Source organism: Melanostigma gelatinosum (assembly GCF_949748355.1).
Source record: "Melanostigma gelatinosum genome assembly, chromosome: 15".
Lineage (NCBI taxonomy): Eukaryota > Metazoa > Chordata > Actinopteri > Perciformes > Zoarcidae > Melanostigma > Melanostigma gelatinosum.
Window position 1 is genome coordinate 25,505,558 of NC_136648.1, and position 24,584 is coordinate 25,530,141.

General features: G+C 44.9%; 2 protein-coding genes across 2 annotated transcripts in view; both read right to left on the reverse strand.

Annotated features, from left to right (window-relative positions):
- Positions 1-969: 969 nt before the first annotated feature.
- LOC306789210 (uncharacterized protein) lies at positions 970-10,391 on the reverse strand. The gene is made up of 7 exons (XM_079285039.1): positions 10,243-10,391; positions 4,621-4,765; positions 4,433-4,528; positions 2,887-3,031; positions 2,614-2,759; positions 1,765-1,904; positions 970-1,487 (listed from the first exon to the last, which is right to left on the reverse strand). The coding sequence occupies exons 1-7, from the start codon at positions 10,340-10,342 to the stop codon at positions 1,339-1,341; spliced, it is 921 nt and encodes a 306-aa protein (XP_079141165.1). The 5' UTR covers positions 10,343-10,391; the 3' UTR covers positions 970-1,338.
- A 572-nt stretch (positions 10,392-10,963) lies between these two features.
- The window catches only part of cUnh5orf22 (chromosome Un C5orf22 homolog), a 31,233-nt gene continuing 17,612 nt past the window's right edge, over positions 10,964-24,584 (reverse strand). The window contains exons 6-10 of the mRNA XM_079284975.1: positions 22,468-22,530; positions 21,544-21,665; positions 15,080-15,146; positions 12,349-12,488; positions 10,964-12,256 (exon numbers count right to left, since the gene is read on the reverse strand). Of these exons, the coding sequence (XP_079141101.1) occupies positions 12,100-12,256; positions 12,349-12,488; positions 15,080-15,146; positions 21,544-21,665; positions 22,468-22,530 (549 nt within the window). The 3' untranslated portion in view covers positions 10,964-12,099. The remainder of the gene's footprint in view (positions 12,257-12,348; positions 12,489-15,079; positions 15,147-21,543; positions 21,666-22,467; positions 22,531-24,584) is intronic.

The window sequence follows — 24,584 nt, forward strand, 5'->3', positions numbered from 1 at the left end:
AAAACAACCAAGGAAGTTCATTTCGGTGACTTACATCATGTTACTCAGTCCTGTTTCTTTCATGTATTGTAGTACGTTTCCTGCCCCCAAGGCTAATGCATCCTTTAGGTTTAGTTCCTCCACTCCCAGTCGCCTCTTCAACCTGTCAACCCCTAAGTGACCTGGATTAAGTGACCCGGGCTACGTGTCCCTGAGCAAGACACTGAACCCCCGGCTCCCCGGGCGCCGATCAATGGCAGCCCACTGCTCCCTCTATACAGGGATGGGTCAAATGCAATTACCCGGGCTAAGTGACCTGGATTAAGTGACCTGGACTAAGTGACCTGGACTAAGTGATCTGAAAAAGGACTGTTGCTCAGTGGTCCAAAGTCCTCTTCAGATGAAAGTACATTTTGCATTTCATTTGGAAATCAAGGTCCAGAGTCTGGAGGCAGAGTAGAGAGGCACACGATCCAAGTTGCTTGAGGTCCAGTGTGAAGTTTCCAGTCAGTGATGATTTGGGGAGCCATGTCAGCTGCTGGTGTTGGTCCACTGTGTTTATCAAGTCCAAAGTCAGCGCAGCCGTCTACCAGAACACTTTACAGCGCTTCATGCTTCCCTCTGCTGACAAGCTTTATGGAGATGCGGATTTCATTTTCCAGCAGGACTTGGCACCTGCCCACACTGCCCAAAGTACCGATAATAATAAAGGCTTAAAATATATCACCCTGTGTGTCATGAATCTATAAGATATAAGAGTTTCACTTTTTGAATTACTGAAATAAATGAACTGTTCGATGATATTCTAATTCATTGAGATGCACCTGTATGTCTAATGTTTCTTCAATAATCTTTAGGTCTATTCAACGTTTTATGAACAAACCGTCTTCATTAGCTGCATTTTCATGGTGGAAAACTGAATAATGTGCACATCAGTGAAATGGTTTCTTCTGATTTGACACTTTCAGGAACTCAGACATACGATAAATGTGCAAAAGAATACTTTAATTGGCAAAGCAGAATTAATTCAACAAAGCTTTTTAGTATTCTATTGAACTTATATTGTATAAAAGCTCAACATGCTGTAGTTTGACGGTTTATAGTCGACTGTCCCTGAATGGATACATACAATATTAAAAAAGCCATAAATGCAACAATAAAACTGCTTTAAAATAGCATTATAAAACATTATAAAATCACATGCATTTCCCATTGTCTTGATTGCAGTTGAGGGACAACAGAGGAGTGAAGGAGAGGTTCACCTGGCTCCCCATTACATTAACACTTGAGAATGTAATGGGGTGTAACCTGACCGTTTGAAGGCTGCAGAGGGACAGGAAGTACTGAAATGCTTCCTGTTCAAGTAAAAATCGTGAATTTTCTGCCATCAAGGGGTGATACCATCAGCCGTGCTGAGCCTGGGGAGTGGAGAGGCCGCCTGCTGTTCCTCCAGATGACGCTGCAGAGTCGGGAAACCAGCAGGACACATGCCAACACCAGCAGTGCAACTGATCGGACACAAAAGAAGTTAGGATGTGATTGGGTTAGCCAGCAGAACTTAAATCAACATCCAAGTTTAAAGATGGATGTCATTTTAGCGAGTACAGGAAGGCAGCACAATATGATCACATTACATCTGGAAGCAGCTGTCGAGCTGGCCTCCTCCGCCATACAATATGACATCGATGCAGTGCGTGTGGATGTGGACGTTATTAGTTTGTGCCCGTCTCTTCTGTTCATCCAGCATTCATGTGGTGTGAATGTGAGGCTGGTGGTTAAACTCACCCATAAACACAGAGTTCGGAGTGGGATCAGCTGGGTTAAAATGTCTGAAGACGTTTCCAACCAGAGCCACGATCACAACGGGGTACACGGTCAGGATGTTACGCACCCAACGGTCCAGCACCCAGTTCTCAAGGAGGAACCTACACACACACACACAAGTGCTCAGCCAACTGTTAAACGTGTTGCAGTGCAGTGATCTACTTCACTGATACCTTCTGCACTGACGCTTCCCTTAGCAGCTGGAGTCTTAAGAAACATTTACACTCATTTCACACTAAAGATTCCAAAAATGATCTTTCTGACAGTCATAAAAAGACAGCATGTGATCATACATTCAGCAGCCAATATTAATTCAATTCATTAAAGTTCATCTGAGAAACTTTGAAGTGGTTCTGAAACAGTCTCAAATGAAGACTGATGCCTCAACATGAGCTGCAGAAGTACATGAGACAGAAGATTGTCTATTTCTACCAAGTTGTTCTTAATGCTGCTCCGATGAGCAGCATTAAGAACAACTTGGTCCACAGCGTCACATTCCTTCAGCTCAGACCCTGATAGCAACCAGCCGGCCGCAGGCGGACCCAGATCCAGCTGTGCTGCCACTGTGGACCAGCAGTCCGAGCTCCGGCGGAAGGTGGAGCGCTGCGAGCCTGGCAGCAGCGGATGCTCTGGTGCTCGGAACCTCTACAGCCTTTGTCCACAGGGAGCACCAACATCAACACAAACTCTTGTCGTCATTTGAAGTGACAGACTCCTGATTACAGCAGTGTCAGAACTAAAGCGAATACTCTGTAGTATCACAGCGATCACTCTTCTACTTGTTAAATGCCTCATCCAATCAAAGCTTACCATGCCACTACCTCTGCAAACAGGATGCATAGAGAAGCGGTTGCTGCTGTGCTCCTGGCCACACCCCACAGGTGGAGAACCAATGAAAAGTTGATCAGAGAAGCGATGGAAGTCCATGTGGTATAGAGAGCCAAACCATTCTGGACCTGAACATATGAACATTTACAAGCACAAGAATGACATCATTCACAGGGAGACTAATCAGCAATACAGTGACTAAAGAACACATGATCTACCAGCAGGGTCCGTACACACACACACAGTCTGCCATACCAGTATTCTTAGACAGTACAGGTCTTTGCGATGGTACGTCTGTAACCAGAGTCCATAGTAATCTGTGGCAGAGCAGCAAAAGAACAAAGCAGTGTAGTTGGCAATAGTCATCAGGATTAATACAACCAGAGCCGCCAGCATCGACCTGCAACAGAGAGAGGAGGAGAAGAAGAGAGGGTCAGCAGTGGCTTCACTTCAGAGACAGCACATCAAATGAAGTGTTACCTTTCTGATCCTAGGCCTTGATATGCTCAGTCAGTTCATACTATGAGATCAATTGCATTGTTATAGATTCTCCAACTACGCATTCCATCGGCTATACAATGATGTTCACAATCATGTGGTGATCACTAACAGAACCGTTTTATGGAGGATTATGTTTCGTCCTTTTTCAGCACTACTCATTTTATCACCCCCACATTCATTTGGAACATTGATGATTAACTACATGAATATCAAATGAATTATTAGTTTGCAGTGTGTTTGGCTAACCGCCATCAGCCCACGAAAGCCACACACACACACTGCTGTACAGCCTGGTGACTGTCATTCTGTTTCTGGTAGGATGGTGCGACCCGATTACATCATACATTGCATAATTCATCGCTGCTTGTTTTTGAGTTGAGTGATGTCACTAGAACCGATATTTCACTACCAAGTAGATGACCAAGTACCAAGTAGCATCAGGTCAAACCCCCTGAAGGGTCACAGTGTGAACAACAGATCTGTGTTAGCGGTTAGCAGCACACTCCTGCTTGGCTTCATGACGCAGCAAAAAGCTAACAGGTTGCACTGAGTTGCATTATGACGCGTTCAAGCTCTATTCAGTAAAAATTGGTATTGGACGAAAGTCAATTATTGCGAAGTTTCAATGCAAGTTGTAAATATTGTTTTTCACGAGAAACCAGTGGAAGAGATTAATGATTAATTTATTTAACATTGTGTTAATTCCCAAATTTATTTACTCTTCAATTTCATTTTATTAATCGATTTCTTATTATTCGTTGTGCAACGCGGTCACACAACGAATAACACGCGAAGAAACATCTACGTAAAGGAAAGTAATACAGAAATATATAAATACATACACTTAACAATGAATAAATACAAATAAATACATAAATGGGTCAAATGAAATAGAAGAGCAAATAAATGGGGGAATTAACACAAAGGTTAAAAGATGAAGAAGCTAATTGAAACAGAAATATCACTTTATCAAATAATTAATGCCACATTAATGGCCTTTGAATTTATTCATTGAGTAATTTATGCAAGTTCCGTCCATGAAACTACCCTTCAAGAAAATAAAATATCATCTATCGATATCAAATGAAAGTGCATTTCCATCATAACTATCCGTGTGATCTACTCTTCCATACCTCAGTGCCTGCTCTGTTCTCTAGCCCTACTCCTCTCATGGTTCACCTGCGGCGCTCTAATCCTCCTCGTCCTCCCCTCACCCACACTGGCCACATTACATCCCTTCTTAATCATTGCTGTGGTTGTATTTTGGCTTTTTTGTGCAGAGTAAAAGTAGCAGCCGTACTCTCTGTCCCACAGCAGCAGCCATATGATGTTCATCACCAGGTTGGACAGCCAGCACAGATAGAAGGTGTATGGCATCAGACACTGAGCCCAGGATCTATTCACAGGATGAGAGATCACTTTCATCTATCACACAGGTTCAGTCCACAGGAGTCAGTATTTAGTAGGACTATTGTGATGTTATCTTACCCTCTGAATACATATGTAGTGATGTAGATCACCATCAGGGAGAGCCAGGTATAGAGAACACCCCAGATAGAGAAGGTCCAGCCAGCTGGAGTGATGTCGGTCTCATAGCGGGCCGACACATTACCTGTAGTAGAATGGAAAGGACCTGGAAAACAAGAGCATTGAGCAGGTCCATCAGTGCTCTCAGTCAGTGGGTTCAGGTCAGTGCTCTGTGCAGCAAAGCTGTTGTTTCAAGGATGCAGACACTTGTCTAGAAGTGAGTTAGTTCATTGACTGGAACTAAGAAACACGGCTTTGACCGTGACAAAGTACGCCGTGTGGACAGAGCTGTCATTCTAGAATACAAACTACTTCAGCTGGATTGAAGAGGCCTCTCTGAACATTTGAAATGTCTCAAATCAGCAAGAGATTTACAAACATTTGTTGCAGAGAATGTTTTATTGACAGAACTTATGTACACTTATTGTATTTTGAGTCTTTACTGCGTTTTGCTGTCATGCTAGTTTTTCCGACAGAGCTATTTGAAGTGTTTGTTTGTGTAGATAGTATAGAAACAGTAATATTGACAGATATCCACAGCAAGTTGCAAATATAATCAAAACTTCAACAACAGCTTTGAATGCATAGAATATGTAAATCACTGGAGACCATGACTGGTGACCGGATCACTTTCACATTCTGATTATTTGCAGTATGAATGTTGACCGTGAATAAGCTGGCGGGGTAGGCACTAGAGTGGGTGGTTAAATATAGAAAGCCTTTAATAAATGTGAGCTAGGTCAAAACAAAAACTAATGAAATGCCCCAATATGAGGAAGTCCCATCCATCTGAGATCCTAGAGTTGGATGTTATTCACATTACAAACGCCACTGATGAAATGGTGTACACTTCCTGTCACCTAAGTGGGCGTGGTCATGGAATAGCTGCCTCATTTTAAAGTGTTGTGAACGTTGTGTGGATGATTGAAAGCAGATTGGGTTGTATTTGCATAATGTATTCATATTTTGTTTTGCCATCAATAGATATTTACGCAGCTAACCGCCATATTTAATATTATGAAAATTGGTTAGCTATGGCGTTTGCAATCGTTAGACGCCAGAACTCGCAAAAATGTGTTGCTGAGACAGAACAGTCGAACAAAGTTCATTTTCTCCTGATTTGTTGTTAGTAAAATGCCATTTTAGACTCAGAATGAATGAGAGGTGGACAGTGGGACAGTCGACGAATAGACTGAAGTCTTAATGTTTCCATCTTCAGTCGGACATTGCCACCACGAGAGCTGATTTCTATGGGGAAGTCAATCAGAACAGCAGCACATGTTTCAAGAGTCGAGCAGAGCGACTTCGTGAGAGAAAGTAAAAAACACACAACTAGACTAAGATGTTGGCCAATACTGAGAAGGCATGACATACATGTAATATTAATCTGTTAATCAAGGGAGTCATATCAAATTCAAGACTATTATTCAGCAGCCCAAAGTAAAGATGAACCATGTATTGTAAAGAGGTGGAAGTCAGAACGGGATTCACGGTTACGGACACAAATAAGGAAGAAAGTCAACTGAAAGTCGGTGATGTGAGCAGATTGAAAGGTCTGGACCGAGGCGAACAGGACATCTCTGTAATAGATGAGCCTGTTAGCAACATCTCTGTAATAGATGAGCCTGTTAGCAACATCGCTGTAATAGATGAGCCTGTTAGCAACATCGCTGTAATAGATGAGCCTGTTAGCAACATCGCTGTAATAGATGAGCCTGTTAGCAACATCGCTGTAATAGATGAGCCTGTTAGCAACATCGCTGTAATAGATGAGCCTGTTAGCAACATCTCTGTAATAGATGAGCCTGTTAGCAACATCTCTGTAATAGATGAGCCTGTTAGCAACATCTCTGTAATAGATGAGCCTGTTAGCAACATCTCTGTAATAGATGAGCCTGTTAGCAACATCTCTGTAATAGATGAGCCTGTTACCAACATCTCTGTAATAGATGAGCCTGTTACCAACATCTCTGTAATAGATGAGCCTGTTACCAACATCTCTGTAATAGATGAGCCTGTTAGCAACATCTCTGTAATAGATGAGCCTGTTACCAACATCTCTGTAATAGATGAGCCTGTTACCAACATCTCTGTAATAGATGAGCCTGTTAGCAACATCTCTGTAATAGATGAGCCTGTTAGCAACATCTCTGTAATAGATGAGCCTGTTAGCAACATCTCTGTAATAGATGAGCCTGTTAGCAACATCTCTGTAATAGATGAGCCTGTTAGCAACATCTCTGTAATAGATGAGCCTGTTAGCAACATCTCTGTAATAGATGAGCCTGTTAGCACCATCAACATACTATCTCCATCCTGGCAACACGTTGCTGATACTGTCGCCTGCTAGAGCCTAAAAGTATGCAACATCTATTCTGGCACCCAACAACACAACAAGATGGACTCCATGGATTGAGAAGCTGCCACTGGTCTCCTAAAAAGGACTCAAACCTCCATGACACAGAAACAGGAAACTGACTGTGAGTGGGCGCTCTCCTTCCTGAACCGTCTCTGGTGAGCCACAACAAGGCCTCAGGAAGAGCTCTGAAGGACATCTTACATCCCAAGTCTCATATCTGTCCTTTCCTCACTCCTCCATCCTCGCTTGAACCGGAAGTTGTTCTGCTTCGCCATATTGACTCTGAGGAGTGAGGAGAGGGATCTCTGAGGAGTCATGAGCGATCTGATTCTCAACAACACTGGAGTCAAGACGGATCACAGATTAAACTCTCGATTATATTTGATTAGTTTTCTGATTCACCGTCTGGTTTAAATAAATGTTCATTGTTGTCTGAACAACAGAAGGACCACAAACAACTTTCTTCATTTATTCGAAAGATTTGAGTTTTCATAATCTGATATTTCCCTCAAAAACGTTTATTATGAATACAATTGAAGTCAGAGAGCTTCTTACGTCATTTATCATCATTTCATTCTGATGCTGCGTTCACACCGGTCGCGTTGATTTTTTGACGCACTGCAAAATCGCGTCACACCAAACGCCGCAAAATCTCGTAGCGCCGGAGAGGGGGCGTGGTTTATCGTCCTGGAAGCCGTTCACCTGGCCGCCATTTCTTTCCGCTGTCAACCGTGAAAGGAATAAGGACAATTGCTGCTTTGTACGTGTTGTGGAAGTCCCTCAAACATCGGAATGCCAAACGCCGTCATGTCTGGTTCATAATATTGTTCAGAGGAGCTCCGTGTATTGTATCGAGCTGTATTCACTGTGTCTAGCAAGCCACCGGTCGCTGTTTACTACAGCTGTAGGAACACAAAATAAACTGATTTGGCTGTGTTTCAACGGCAATAAACCGACAAAAAGGGTCTCCGAAATAACTACGTAATGATGCCGATTTGTAGGTTACTGGTCTTCTCAATGGAGCTCTGATGGATCGGTGCTAGGCTATGCTAACATCGTAGCAGCTCCACCAGCACTCAATAACGTCACGTAGACGTAAATACGGCAGCGTCTATTCATTGTTTGTACCGTATGGTTTACACACACACATGCATACACATAGTTTGGTCCGGTCTCTGTTGATATGCGGTATCGTAGAGCTCTGGGTGATGTTGAGAAAATTATTTTATATGCAGCTTTAATTAGCCACTAGCTTATATACAGCTTTAATTAAACACTAGCTTATTTGCAGTTTTAATAACCATTAGCTTATGCAGCTCTATTAACCACTCATACAATACACACAGTACACGCTAGGGCAAGGGAGAAGCAAGAGGGAGACTACTGATTTAACTGCGTCACAAGGAATAGGCCGCCATCTTTAGATAGATAAGGGAGGAACAATAGACAGTGAGATACAGGGACAACGCCCCAGCAGACTCCCCTCTTCACACAACCTCTCACCTCAACATCTCACCACACACTGACAGAAGAAACGCCTTCTGGGAGGGGCCAGTGTGAACGGATATGTTCAGGCCTCCACCCAGGTGTCATACGTGTACAAACACGCCACGCCTGCATCTTTGACTTTGGCCAATGGGCCTCCAGGGGAGGAACCCTACATAAAGCATCACGCTGCTGTGTTCAAGTGTGGGCTTATGGTGGATCTCTGTAGAGTGAAGCTATTAGTGACCCGTGCACGTATAACTGCTGGGCTGAATAACTCTGTTGATAATAAACCTATTGCTTTTTGATATAACTTAACGCCTCTTGAGAGCTTTCATTATCCTCTTAAATCCGCTCCGAGTGTGAAAGATAGCTTAATTTTCACAACAGTGAACACAGACGGCTACAGGATTTATTTCCTGATTCAACAACGGCAGGAAGCCAGTGATGACAGGGGGAGCAACTCAACGCTGATAGGCTATCGCGCCACAGCGTCACGTGATTATGTCGCTGAAGTTGAAAAATTTCAACTCGCGCGTTGGTGATTTTGCGGCGTCCAACACCGCGTCCACCGCACTGCAATAACGCGCCAGTCTCATCGCGTATGTGCAGACTTTGTATGTAATCTCGACGCGCGTCAAAAAATCAACGTGACCGGTGTGAACGCAGCATAAGCGTCGAGCCCTTTGTAGCACTCCAGCTCGTCTTTTGTGTAAGGACTGGGGGTGTTCACGAGATACGTGTAGATGTTGGCGTAGTTTACCGATGGAAGATAAGTAGGATCGGCACTGAAACGATCTGCACTCATCGTATAGGGATCCAAGTTACCAATAACCTTCAATTTGGCCAGGTAGCGACCCTTTGATGCACTATCCAGTGATTCAAAGTATGGTATTTTCGCCGCACTTCCTTGTTTACTCGCCGCCATGTAGGATCTGTATGTACTCCAACATGGCGGACAGACCTCGTATCTAAGGAGATCGTGACGTCAGCGAGACCACTCTATTGGTAGTAACATTACATTACAGTCATGTAGCAGACGCCTTTATCCACTGCGACTCGCAATAAGTGTATTCAGTCAAAGTAAAAGTTGTAAAATGTACCAACAGTCAAATACAGTTATTTTCCTTCCTCCGTTCATGTGAATGAGCTCGAGGAGGCTGGACCGAGGGCACGGGGGCGGTGATGAAGAACATGCCCCCGTCTATCCTCGGAAATACTTCTTTTTTTTTTTTTGCATTGCGCGTCATTGAGCAGCCTTCATATTACTGAATATGGCGCCTCCTCCACCGCTGTACCGTTATATTAATGCATCCCTGCGCCACTCCCTGCCCAGAGATGTCGATTCAATTTAGGCGCACCGCACGCGCACTAGCATTGAGGTGCACGTGAGAGAGCCTTCTCGTTCGGTTATTGGGTGAGCTGACCGTTACCGCGGTACAGAACTCTTCAAAACAACTTGTTTTCTTCTGTGGTGTTTTTGTAAAGAGCTATTGATGTGGCCACGCAGCAACTAGTTGAACATGCTACGTTCATCTTTACGTAACACAAGCACGGTCATGGAAAATGTGTGTCATAGTTTTGTGTAACTAACAACAACATAACGAGTTGCCAGCCGTCCCGGGAGTCTAATACGCCATAAGTTAGAAGGAATATAAGGTCTTACAGTTTAACATTACGTTGAACGGGCGAGTGTCGTAGAAAACATTCCGGTGTCTGAATAACGTTATTGAACTCACCTCTGCCCGCTCCAGCCAACGCGTTCACAATTAAAACGGCAACAAAAACCACCGCACACAAGATAAGAAGCACGAGACGTGGCAGGCTGTTGTCCTTCATGTTGGAGCAGCTCGTCCGTGGGTCCGCGGTTCTCTGACCGTCAGGGCGGAGGAACACGCGCTGCTGCGGTCACGTGTCGAGCTCTGTGCGAACGCCCGGCGCCTGGGAGCAGTGAGGCGTTCACTGGGAATCAGACTTTTGACTGTCCATCTGTGATACGGGAACACTACTGACTGCACACAGGGCTTAAAAGGGCCTTTCTTCATATTGAGGATTTTGATGCAAGTCGCATTTCATTCAAATATCCACGTTGGTTCAGAACATACACTCACCGGCCACTTTATGAGACACACCTGTTCAACTGCTTGTTAACACAAATAGCTAATCAGCCAACCACATGGCAGCACCTCAATGCATGTAGGCCTCTAGACATGGTGAAGAGGACTTGCTGAAGTCCAGAGCAAGCAGCAGAAAGGGGATTTAAGTGACTTGAACATGGTTGTTGGTGCCAGCCGAGCTTCAGGCTGATATCACCATAAGGAACTGGAGGAATACAGCTCACCAGCATCTCCTTTTTCTCTGGCCATGTTGTGAGATCACATTCAAATGTTGGCTGTGGTCATTTATTGGCTTCACTTTGAGCAGAATAGATTCAAACAAACAGTCATAGTTACTTTTTGCATACTTTATTCTAAAACTATAAACAGCAAAGGCGTACATCACCAATGTGACACATAACGCTCAGTTTACACATAAGGGCTGCGACATGAGCTGCTGCACACAAAAAACCATCATAATCATCATATGTGTAGATGACATTTGACCTCTGCATTTAACCTATCTTAGGCGGACACTTTGACATGTGGAGCCGGGGATCGAATCCCCAATAAGCTGGGATCACAACACACGGAGGGAGAGCGACTCCATCCTCTACTCAGGCAGACATTACTACACCAGGTCTTTACGTAGATAGTGGTTTGCTTCCATAGCAACGCTCTGCATGTCATAAAGAGCAGCTTTAACAGTTAGCGTGTGTTTTTCTGTTGACTGGCACTAGTTTTAGTGAAATATGGGCAGGTTTGAGCTGCTCTCACTGATGTTTGTCTGCTGCCTGGTTAGAAGGTAAGACAGTGTTGTCGCTGATGACTCCTGCCTGACGCAAGCTAAAAGAAGCGGATTATATGTTAGAATTCTTCATCACGACCAGCGGCCACTTCTAGTCATTTCATCCATTGTTCTATGAATGTGAGCAGCACTAAGCATGTCCGTTTTTGGAAAACATCTTCATAAACGCACACAGTTGGATGATGAAGCCGTATGAAAGGCACACACACTCCTGTGGTTCATCCCGTTACATGCAGCTGCTGCCCTCCAGCATCACTGAGCTCCACTCGGACTCTCCTCATGCATCCAGGTCACACTCAGGTAGTTCACCTGACCCCTGTGATCCTATGAACTCCACAACCTGCTGTATCTCACGCCCTCCATCTGCTGCCTCCACTCTCTGGAGCTGTACACATTGGTTTTCTTTCAGGAGAAGTCAAGTGGAAACTTTGACTTCAATAACTAATAAGAGAATATACCTTTAAACTTCAATATTCATGAACTGCTTGTTTGAGCCTGCACATGGGATCTGTTAACTGTACTTTAATGAGTCATGACCAACAGCCCCAAACAGGTTCCAGCTTTTGGCGATAAAATATAAATTGACTTAAAGATTCATTGCAACAGCCTCTGACGTGTCATCTTTTATGTGGTTGTGTTTATCAAACGGTACATCCAGTAAATCCAGAGTGACATGTGTGTGCGTGTGTTTGTTAAGAGGCCTTTGGTTGGCAGTCCTGAGTCTCGATGCTGCTGTTTTCATAGTCTTTGTGTACGTCCAGTGGTCCATACAGGCTCTCCAACACAGCCAGTACTCTGCTCTGGACACAATCCACCTGCTCCACCGGACAGTATTCATCCAGACTGGACCTGAAAACACACACAGTATCAAACCATTGCACCTTTCTCCCTTTACTCCGATACAGGCTTGAATGTGAGCTATGCGTGGCTGTATTATTGACCTGGACATAGTAACAAGTGTAGGTTTGGGCACAGCCTTCAGAAACAGCTGCACAGCTGAGATCAGTCTGTCGATCTCCTCATCGGTGCTGATGTGGTGAGGCAGCTCAACGGTGTCACAGGTTAGCCCCGCCTGATGGACCTGAAGGGCAGGGTTGAAGGAGGGGAGAGTGACAGAAACATCAGGGGGACGGATGGAGAGTCAGGATGAGGGGACAATATGGAAGAGGAGAGAAGCTCGGAGATCAGATAGAAAGTGTGAATCAATACACAAGTGTGGAACTTGATATCTATCATTTCATTTGAGTTATCTATGCCTTTACTTTGAAAGGCACTGTACTACCATTATCATTACAAAATCATTTCTGAATGTTTCATTTACATCACATAGAAAGTAAAATGTCCAACTGTCACTTTGAGTGAGCCCTTCCCTCCCAATGTGCCGTCTTTACCGTCTACTGCACATGTGTCAAACTCAAGGCCCGCGGGCCGAATCCGGCCGGCCACGTCATTTTATGTGGCCCGCGAATCCGCCAGCAAAAAAAAAATTAAAATAAAAAAAAGATTTCTTTTTATTAATTTGTTTTGGAAAAATAATTAAAAGTTAGACTTGAAAATAAAAGTATCCCCATGGTCGAAATTATGAGACAGAAAGTTGAAATTATGTGATAGCATGTTGTCTGTGTACCGACATTAAAACGATCACAACAGGTGGACAGGAGAGGCAACAGCCTGAAAAGAGGTTTTCCAACAATTGAAAAAGATCCACAAATAATCCCAAAATGTCCACGAAGAGAAAAATTGATGCAGAGGGAAGAAAATGTAATGAAAGATGTGAAAGTGAATACATGTTTGTGCTTCAAGGAGAACAACGGGTCTGTCTTCTGTGTTATGAGGCGTGTCGGTGATGAAGGATACAATTCACGTCGGCATTTTGACATCAAACACGGAGCTAAATTTAGCCTCCAAGAAAAACATCAAACTGTCCAAGAATTAAAAGGCAGACTGCAATCACAGCAGAATATATTTACACAGCTACAGCCCAGTGCATGCTGAAGGTATGTGAGCAGAGCTCCGACCAGATACAGACTTTTACAAATGTCAGTTTGTGAAGAAACACCATCGCAGACGAGTTCATGAACTAGCAGCAATCTAACAACACAGCTAGCTAAGAGACGAGCAGGTACTTGTGTTTGTAATGAACTGTTGATGAAAGCACAGACAACACGGATACATCATCTATCCATGTTCATCAGACCTGACTCTCAGTGAGCAGCTCTTGGATGTAGCTGCATGCACAGGACGACGACAGGGAGGAACATTAGTGATGCAGAGAGGTGAACAAACAGCTTTGAACAAAGTTAATGTCATAACTTGTGTTTGATATTTGTCTTTGTTATTTTCTTTAATAGTTTGATCTTTGATAGAGTCATGTGGGTTTCTTAACCCTCAATTAAAATGATTTATGTTATAATAACAGAAATGTGTTTAAATATCATTTATATAACTGCATGTACAATATTTGTACACTTGAATAAACAATAATCAAATGCAGAGAGAGTTATTTAACAATATGTTAGGAGAAGTTAGTTATACAGTCTTACAGTTACAACCGGCCCTTTGAGGGCGACCGTGATGCTGATGTGGCCCAGAGTGGAGATGAGTTTGACACCCCTGGTCTACTGCTTTCACAGAGGGCGGAGCTTAGACATGCACATTCAAACACTCACCAGTCCACCTTGTTGCTCTATTCATATGAAGTGACACATTGAGATACAACTGTGATCAGCCACTCAAGGTTCACATCTCTCTCAACAGTACCAGTTGTTGTAGCAGTGGCACGTACACTTGTAGTACATAAGTCAGTGTTTCCCCTACCATTGTATGAAGGGGGCGCCCCTCCCCCCCAACGGCACCCTCCGCCCCCCCCTTGCAGGTCGAGTTCATTTTGTTTCATTTTATTTTCTATGTAGCGCCAAGTCATTGAAGGTCCCTTTCCTATAGAACAGGTCTATACCGTGTTCTTTTGTTAACAGCCGCATCTTATTGATCTTATTGACACGACGCCATGTCATTTCTGTGGTTGCGCGTTTACAATCCTCTGCTCTCTGTATCGCGCGCGGCGGAGTTCTGCCCGATGCGCGTGCACACAGGTGAGCACGCCCCCACAGGTGAGCACGCCCCCACAGGTGAGCACGCCCCCACAGGTGAGCACGCCCCCACAGGTGAGCACGCCCCCACAGGCAGACAACAATATCTGCGTTTTTTAAATGCTCCCATGTGGTGAAGATGCAACACTCACAGCAGCCGGGGTCCAAGTACCGAAATCCCCCCCCCCCCCACAAGCAGCTACAGTCCAGTCACCACCGGAGGACCTGTTCTGACCCAGCTTGGCTGTCAGAGGGGAAATACTCCCCCTGGCTGTACAAGACTGATCTTGGTGAGTAAGTAAGTCAATACATACATTACATACATTCATAAATAAATAAATATCAAGAAGCTCTGGAGTTCTTCCAGAGGCCCAGAAAGATACACTGCAGTGACAAAATTGTGTATCATTTTTATAAAAAGAAATGTTCCGATGTTTAGTTCAATGTACATTTCAAATAATTGTTCAGTTGACTGCTGTCATTAAAAGAAACACCTGAACACCGTGATTCCTGTCAGTGTTTGTGCCCCCCCCCCCCCCCAGCTGTAAACCTAGGGGAACACTGAGTGCATGAACTTTCTTACCATTTCATAATCAGGGCACAGATTTCTCGACTTCAAACTGGAAACCAGCTGGGCTACTGGAGCCATGCTGAGAACACATGGCAGAAAAAAAAGGAAGGTTACAGGGGGTAAAGTTCAGCTGTTTCACATTGTTAGACGTGTTCGACCCGTTCTCAGGCCTGTGTGGGCGTGTACAGAATCTACTTGATGACATCTCTCTGACATCCACCATCACTACTACAAGCCCTTTTCACAGGAGGGATTTTGCAACCTGTAGTTCTGAAAATAGAAGCTGACGCCAAAGAGGTGTGTTAAAGCTGCATTCTCTCTAGTGTCCACCAGGGGGCGACTCCTCTGGTTGTATAGAAGTCTATGAGAAAATGACTCTACTTCTCTCTTGATTTATTACCTCAGTAAACATTGTAAACATGAGTTTATGGTCTCAATCTCTAGTTTCAAGTCTTCTTCAATACAGCATGATGTTCATTTAGTACATTATGGTCCATTTAGAGTCACACAGACCATAAAGCAGGGGATGCTTTAGGGCGGGGCTACACAGTGATTGACAGGTCGCTGCTGCTACCAGAGCCATATACAGCGTCTCCGCAGTCCTAATATGGTCAGTTCTGCTCACTGGTTGCAAAAAGCCAAGACGGCAAACTCAAACGGCAGTCTACAAACCAACCCTCTATACAGTCGACGCTGTTTTGACATATAGTAGGACAAGCACGGTTTAGTTGCTTTGCCACCTCCAGAAATAGGAATAGATGGATTAATTTATTCACTACTTGTCCTAAAACCCGGGAATGAGTTTGCATTTTTTTTAGTGCCGGGCAACGATTAAAAAGTTGAATCGCGATTAATCGCATGATTTTTTCGCGATTAATCTCATTGTTATGGCAAAGTTCAATAATGAATTCAAAAGTAGTGTATTGTGCACTTTTATTTTAAAGTGCAGCTCTATGAACTAAAGGTCAATAGCACTGTGTGTAAACACTTTAAACACATCAGGGCGCTGTGCCACGTAAGTGGTTCAGCAAAGTCGATCAAAGTCCTATTAGCAGCCTACATGAACGAGATGATTGATGTCAGGTATCTCGGTTCCTGCGAGGCTGATCCTCTCAAACAGTCTCGTTAATTCCAACCAGACGATCGGGATCAGGATGATTGCGCGTGCTCGTCCCACTTCAAAAGGGGAAGCGTCGATCACCGAAACCATGATGTTCTAACAGTACAATGTTAAATAAAGTCAAAGAAAGAGCCGCTTTTTACTCCGCTGACGAGCAGGAGATGATCATGAACGCATATGAGGATTTCAAGACCATAATCTCAGCAAAATATAACAGCGCCACGCTGCGAGGGCGAGACAGGAAGCACGGCAAAATATCACAGACTGATACTCATTAATATGAGGATATATGTACTGTATGCCCTTATGTATCATGCACTATATATGTGTATGTACATGTATGTGTAGATTACCATATAGAACTAGTTTGAATATGTGTGTGTGAGAATCTGTTTATGGGCGGATCAGTATGTATGTGTGTATTATTCATAATCAGACATTCAATCAATTGAAGCAGTGGAAAGAAATAGTGTGTGATTCTCTCTATTCTTATCATGAGTCCATATTAATCATGTTCTACAGTAATGATGTGCTGGTGTACTAATAACACTGTCATATCATTATGAGTGCTTTAACCCCATGTATGCAACCAGCCATCAAGAGGACATGAGAGCAAGTAAACACGAAACACACACACAATTCAGAATGGTAGTCAATACAATATGTGCCACGGTAATGTAATGAACACATCCATAAGTTTATTAAGCACCAAATAAACTTTGCGAACAGCGCGGCATGCAGCGGCTTTCCCCATGTTCTCCGCATCGCCGACACTGTACTACAACGTAGCACTCGCAGAACAGCGCAAGGCTGCATCCAGTCTGTGGGACAGTCAGTGCTCGGCTGGGCGTGTGGTGTTCAATGTCTGCTCCAGAAGGTCTGGAAATAAATGATTCCTTGTCGGCAGAATCGATAGCGCTCGTATAGGAAGTCATCGTGATGTGATAACGGATCTTGGCGATGTGGAAGAACTCTCTCCCTATAAAACGCTCATCGAACTAATATCCTTCATCAGTGGATCTCTGAGGAAGGGAGCTGTACATTAATGCAATAGAGGCTTCTTAGTTTGCTCCGCTGCTTTTAAGGATCACCGTGTGTCTCACTTTACATGCATTTCATGAAGTCCCGTATAACCCCCAGTATATGCGCAAGCGCATTATGCTGCGTTCACACCGGTCGCGTTGATTTTTTGACGCGCGTCGAGATTACATACAAAGTCTCTGCACAGACACGATGAGACTGGCGCGCCGCGATTTTGCGATGGCGCGGCGCGTTGGACGCGTTATTGCAGTGCGGTGGATGCGGTGGACGCGTTGGACGCTGCAAAATGGCCAACGCGCGAGTTGAAATTTTTCAACTTCAGCGACATAATCGCGTGACGCTGTGGCGCGATAGCCTATCAGCGTTGAGTTGCTCCCCCTGTCGTCACTGGCTTCCTGCCGTTGTTGAATAAGGAAATAAATCCTGTAGCCGTCTGTGTTCACCCAGAGCTCTACGATACCTCATATCAACAGAGACCGGACCAAACTATGTGTATACATGTGTGTGTGTAAACCATACGGTACAAACAATGAATAGACGCTGCCGTATTTACGTCTACGTGACGTTATTGAGTGCTGGTGGAGCTGCTACGATGTTAGCATAGCCTAGCACCGATCCATCAGAGCTCCATTGAGAAGACAAGTAACCTACAAATCGGCATCATTACGTAGTTATTTCGGAGTCCCTTTTTGTCGGAGAAGACAAGTACAAATCGGCATCATTACGTAGTTATTTCGGAGTCCCTTTTTGTCGGTTTATTGCCGTTGAATCACAGCCAAATCAGTTTATTTTGTGTTCCTACAGCTGTAGTAAACAGCGACCGGTGGCTTGCTAGACACAGTGAATACAGCTCGATACAATCCACGGAGCTCCTCTGAACAATATTATGAACCAGACATGACGGCGTTTGGCATTCCGATGTTTGAGGGACTTCCACAACACGTACAAAGCAGCAATTGTCCTTATTCCTTTCACGGTTGACAGCGGAAATAAATGGCGGCCAGATGGAGGCTTCCAGGACGATAAACCACGCCCCCTCTCCGGCGCTACGAGATTTTGCGGCGTTTGGTGTGAACACGACCGGCGGCGCGTTGGACGCGATTGTGCAGTGCGTTGGACGCTTTTTTGCAGTGCGTCAAAAAATCAACGCGACCGGTGTGAACACGGCATTAGACTACCGTATATGACAGGAGCTGCCATTTTTTCCGGGGGAGTGACCAGCTTATCCAGCTACCTTAACTGAGCCTGCGCTGGAGCAGGTTCAAGCTTTTGGATGTGTTGCCATGGTGATTTTGCCGAACTTGCTTCGTGGAACCGAAAAGCCTGATCTACGTCATCTTATCCTGAAAAGTATCCGGCTAACTCAGTTAGACACGTACGTGGCACGGGGCCCAGGTTGTTGTTAGCAGCAGTGTTCTCTTCACACAGCAGCAGTTCTATCTCTTCTATATCTGTGCTCAGTGTATGACTGTGTGTGAAACGTTCCACTGCTGTGCAACAGGAACAACATGTTTCACACGTTCATCTACATGTGTGTGTTGAGTCTTCATCACAGTCAGAGCATGTGATGCTGCTCTACTCTTCATCACTATGACGCTGCTCTACTCTTCATCACTATGACGCAGCTCTACTCTTCATCACTATGACGCTGCTCTACTCTTCATCACTATGACGCTGCTCTACTCTTCATCACTATGACGCTGCTCTACTCTTCATCACTATGACGCTGCTCTACTCTTCATCACTATGACGCTGCTCTACTCTTCATCACTATGACGCTGCTCTACTCTTCATCACTATGACGCTGCTCTACTCGTCATCACTATGACGCTGCTCTACTCGTCATCACTATGACGCTGCTCTACTCGTCATCACTATGACGCTGCTCTACTCGTCATCACTATGACGCTGCTCTACTCGTCATCACTATGACGCTGCTCTACTCGTCATCACTATGACGCTGCTCTACTCGTCATCACTATGACGCTGCTCTACTCGTCATCACTATGACGCTGCTCTACTCGTCATCACTATGACGCTGCTCTACTCTTCATCACTATGACGCTGCTCTACTCTTCATCACTATGACGCTGCTCTACTCTTCATCACTATGACGCTGCTCTACTCGTCATCACTATGACGCTGCTCTACTCGTCATCACTATGACGCTGCTCTACTCGTCATCACTATGACGCTGCTCTACTCGTCATCACTATGACGCTGCTCTACTCTTCATCACTATGACGCTGCTCTACTCTTCATCACTATGACGCTGCTCTACTCTTCATCACTATGACGCTGCTCTACTCTTCATCACTATGACGCTGCTCTACTCTTCATCACTATGACGCTGCTCTACTCTTCATCACTATGACGCTGCTCTACTCTTCATCACTATGACGCTGCTCTACTCTTCATCACTATGACGCTGCTCTACTCTTCATCACTATGACGCTGCTCTACTCTTCATCACTATGACGCTGCTCTACTCTTCATCACTATGACGCTGCTCTACTCTTCATCACTATGACGCTGCTCTACTCTTCATCACTATGACGCTGCTCTACTCTTCATCACTATGACGCTGCTCTACTCTTCATCACTATGACGCTGCTCTACTCTTCATCACTATGACGCTGCTCTACTCTTCATCACTATGACGCTGCTCTACTCTTCATCACTATGACGCTGCTCTACTCTTTATCACTATGACGCTGCTCTACTCTTTATCACTATGACGCTGCTCTACTCTTCATCACTATGATGCTGCTCTACTCTTCATCACTATGATGCTGCTCTACTCTTCATCACTATGATGCTGCTCTACTCTTCATCACTATGATGCTGCTCTACTCTTCATCACTATGATGCTGCTCTACTCTTCATCACTATGATGCTGCTCTACTCTTCATCACTATGATGCTGCTCTACTCTTCATCACTATGATGCAGCTCTACTCTTCATCACTATGATGCAGCTCTACTCTTCATCACTATGATGCAGCTCTACTCTTCATCACTATGATGCAGCTCTACTCTTCATCACTATGATGCTGCTCTACTCTTCATCACTATGATGCAGCTCTACTCTTCATCACTATGATGCTGCTCTACTCTTCATCACTATGATGCTGTAACTCAGAGGTGATGAAGGTGCCCCAGCTCTACTCTTCATCACTATGATGCTGTAACTCAGAGGTGATGAAGGTGCCCCAGCTCTACTCTTCATCACTATGATGCTGTAACTCAGAGGTGATAAAGCGTGGCTTTAGTCGTCCTCTCCTTTAACACAACTCGTGTATTCTTCTGGTGACGGTCCGTCTTGAGGCTCATACGTGACGTCATTCGTTGAGATCCTAAAGCTGCGTTCACACCAAACGCGATGTGAACGCAGCTTGAGAACGTTCCTCAGACCGACATCTTCCACAACACGAACCTGCAGTTTGTCTCCACTTCTCTGTAGCATCTGTTAGCTTGTGTTGCTTTAGTTTATCTAAACTCCTCCCACACGCTGCCCATTGGGTGATTTGCTGCATCAACGGTGTGTATTGCATTTAAGTGATACTTCAGACTCGAAGTACTCCAGTGATAAGAACATTTGGCTTTGCAGTGGATTCAAATAACTTTGCGTCTGTCAACTCCGCTGTCTGGAAGAGATTTATCATGAAAATGTGCTGTAAGAGTTCCCGGTTCATGTGAGCGCTGCAGCAGTCTTAGGCCCGCCCCAAATGCTCTCATTGGTTGAGACGCGCGATGACGCCCATCCCGCCCCTCCTGTGACCCACGCTCTGTCTGTCTGTGTACTCAGAGCCAGAGAGCAACAGACTTTCAAAAATAATAAAAAACCAGAACTGCGTTAACGCGCAATATAATAATTGTCAGCGTTGATGAATGAATGAGTTAACGCGATAATAAGGCGTTAACCTGCTCAGCACTCGTTGTGCTTCCTGAGAGCGTTCACTGAAGAAGAGCCATTGTTGTCATTTGGTCCATCTTTGCTTTACCTGCTGACAGGTCACAATGTGTGAAAAAAGGTCCACAGGAGACTTCTGTTGCTCAAGTTCATCAGCGCTGCTCTGTCTGTGATGTAATGAGGAGCTGATGGATTTTTCTGACCTGGTGTATAGAAACCTTTTGCAGTGACACACAGTCCTGATTGATCGTTTGTGCACATGCGCCAGTGAGGAACAACTGTTTCACAGGTGAAGTACATTCCCCGATGATAAGAAGCTGAATGAATGTGTAATATCAGCAGAGTGTCCCTCTGATGGTACATTAATAACATCCGTGCTCAGGCAGCATGTTGAGGACTTTACCCAGGGTTGCTGGCCCAGCGTGCAACCGTCTCGTCCCCATCATCCTCCAGCAGATCAGCAAATGCTGCTTCCAGGTCTTCTAACTGATGTACACGACGATCCACACACTCATCAAGCTCCTCCTGGACACACACACACACACGCACGTTAATTAGTTCCAGAACAAAGCACTAAAACTATACTACACATTCTTCTGTAAGAGAAGGTATGACTCCTGAGATACAAATCGATAAAGAACACAATACTCCGATGTGCTGCTGAAGGTAGCGGTACGAGTACAGCTGGTATAAGTGAAGCCAGTCAGGTTGCTCTCTGTATGGTGGGCTGATGGAACCAGGGCATTTGTGGACATTGCATCATGTTTGATGTTATAGTCTCTGTTTGATGACACAGACTCACTCCATTATTAGGTTGTGTGTTGGTCGTGTGTGTGCGCCTCTGTCTTTGTCCACTTCAACTGTGCCATCGCTGTGCGAATGCTTAGATAGTCCTGATGACCAGGTGGCCCCTTGCATGATATCAGTGTGAATGGGTGACTGGCACGTAGTATAAAAGCGCTTTGAGTGGTCGGAAGGCTAGAGAGGTGCTATACAAGTCCATTGATGAAGTGGATTATACGACCACTTTGAGCACATTGCTTGTATAACTTTACATCGTCTCTTGTTTTTCTGTAGCTTGACGTCGCTGGTTGTCTTCGTTCAATACAATACAGAAGTGGTCGTTGCACACATACCTGGTGGAGATCTGCAATCTACTGGGTGCACCTTTCTTATTTGCTCATGTGTTCAGTCATGTGTAATAGTGTGTGTGCGCCTGTGTGCGTCTGTGTGTGTCTGTGTGTGCGCGTGTGTGTGTGTCAGTGTGTTTCTGTGTGTGTTTGTTCTGTATCGTCGTTGGTTAGAAACAGGTATAAAACAGTCTGACCTCGTCAGCATCAGGGCTGGGTCCTCTGAAGTTGTAGAGCTGCTTTAGGATGTCGTACTCTTCCTTAACAGACGAGACAGACCGACAACATGGAGCAGAGATCAATCCAAGGTTCCATGTGTTGCATTCTAACTACAGAGGGATCTCTGTACAGCACGACAGTTATATATGTGCTTCAGTCTATCAATGGTATGCTTTTTTAAAACTAAATAGGATAAAAAGGTGAAAGACTGGATCTTTACCCGTGTAAAACATGTGAATTTAGGGCAAAATAAGACTGCTCATGAGCTTGAATTAAATATATGATATTCTCTTGCAGAGAAAGTTATATTTGTTGTATCTGTGTCATATAACGATATACGGGTAATATGTGTGCTTATGTTTCCCAAATGCCAGGTATCTATTTGATCATGTAACATGACGTTACATTGATAGTTTTGGCGCTATCTATCACATCAAATTTCTGCTTTGACAGTTCAGGTTCTTTGCTTACAAATTAACAATTATTACACATTTTAATTTCCCATTTTCTGAGTGAATTCAATCATTAAAGGGTAAATTCAATATTTTTTTTAACCTGTCTAACTAACCAATTGGGACAATTTTTGAAATTGGTCCAGTATTGAGCCAGAGCGCTGTAGACAGCAGCCACTCACGGGCTGAAATGTTCTCCAAGCTGCCACTGGTTATACTCTCCTCCAATCACGAGCATTCGTTCGCCCACTGTAAATTAGTTTTTGCACAGACGGCCAATCAGGACGTGCCTACCCGCATACCTGCGGACCCCACAGTATACAAGTCAACACCACATCGCTTTTCTCTTCAGTGAACGCCGATTTGCCCACATGACTGCCTGTCACGTCCCGCCCACTTTGCCGGGACGGATCTTCCCGATGCCTCAGCAGGGACAAGAATAGAGCGCTGATGAGCAGCAAGTGGATTCAGTTGAGCACAGAGATGACATGTATATGGCAGGTAGCATCTCCATGGAGAGGGCCGTGCTGTCGAGGCCCCACCATGACGCGACGGTGAGATATTTAGCCCCTCCCTCGTTCCTGTTAATAAAGATGATGTTCTGAGCTCAATACTCTACTCTCTCCGGCTTCCCATGACGTCTTGTTGAATTCACCTGAACCGAATATACATTCCGACTGCCCAGTGTCAAAGCACTCAAACACACACCAGCCGTTTCAGCCCATACCTCCCTCCAGCTTAGACCTGTTGTCCCCAATCAAGACAGACGGAGGGGGTTTATTCTACATACTTCCTGGTTCCAAAAAAGATGGGGGAGTTAAGACCTTCTCCTTTAAGTGTCTTGCCCAAGGACACATAAATATGGACTAGCGGAACCAGAGATGGAACCGCCGATCCTCTGATTGAAGGACAACCCTGCTCTACCTTGGTGTTCCTGATAGCTCCAGGTCGCTGTGGTATGCAGAAGTGACTCAGATGATGGTGGTCCAGAGGGACAATAGGCACACTGCCCATTATGGGTCGACCTCTATAGGCTTGGCTCCTGAGGAGGGCTGGTCTGACCGTACAGGTTGTGCAGATCATCCAGGCGGCTACAGCTGGATGATAGAGGGCTGTCTCATGTCATTGTTAAAGTGCATGCTGCAGCAATTTCTTGCTGCCACAAGGGTCATTGCGACAGACCTTTCGTTGGCCACCCTCTCATGAAAACGCTTGGTGTTGTGCATTAAGACAGCTTTGCTGCTTGCGCTGACCTCAGCTAAGAATATGTGAACTAACACCCTGTCGGTGCGCCCAGTGCTTGTTGCTTCGTGGTGACCGTAGTAGGGCTACTCAATACAAATCCCTACATTGTTCACATGGACTTAAGAAGTTCTTTCAGGTTGACGGTTATACACGGATCCAATACAAAGTCCTTCTCCTCACTCACAAAGCCCTCCACAATCAGGCCTCCTGCCTCACCGACCTGCTTCACCACCACACTCCATCCCGCCGGCTCCGCTCCTCTGATGCCTCCTGTGCCTTCCACTCAGGACCAAGCACCGGACATGGGGCGACAGAGCCTTCCCCAGAGCTGCCCCCTCCCTCTGGAACTCTCTCCCCAAACACATCAGAGACTGCACTGACCTTTCCATATTCAAATC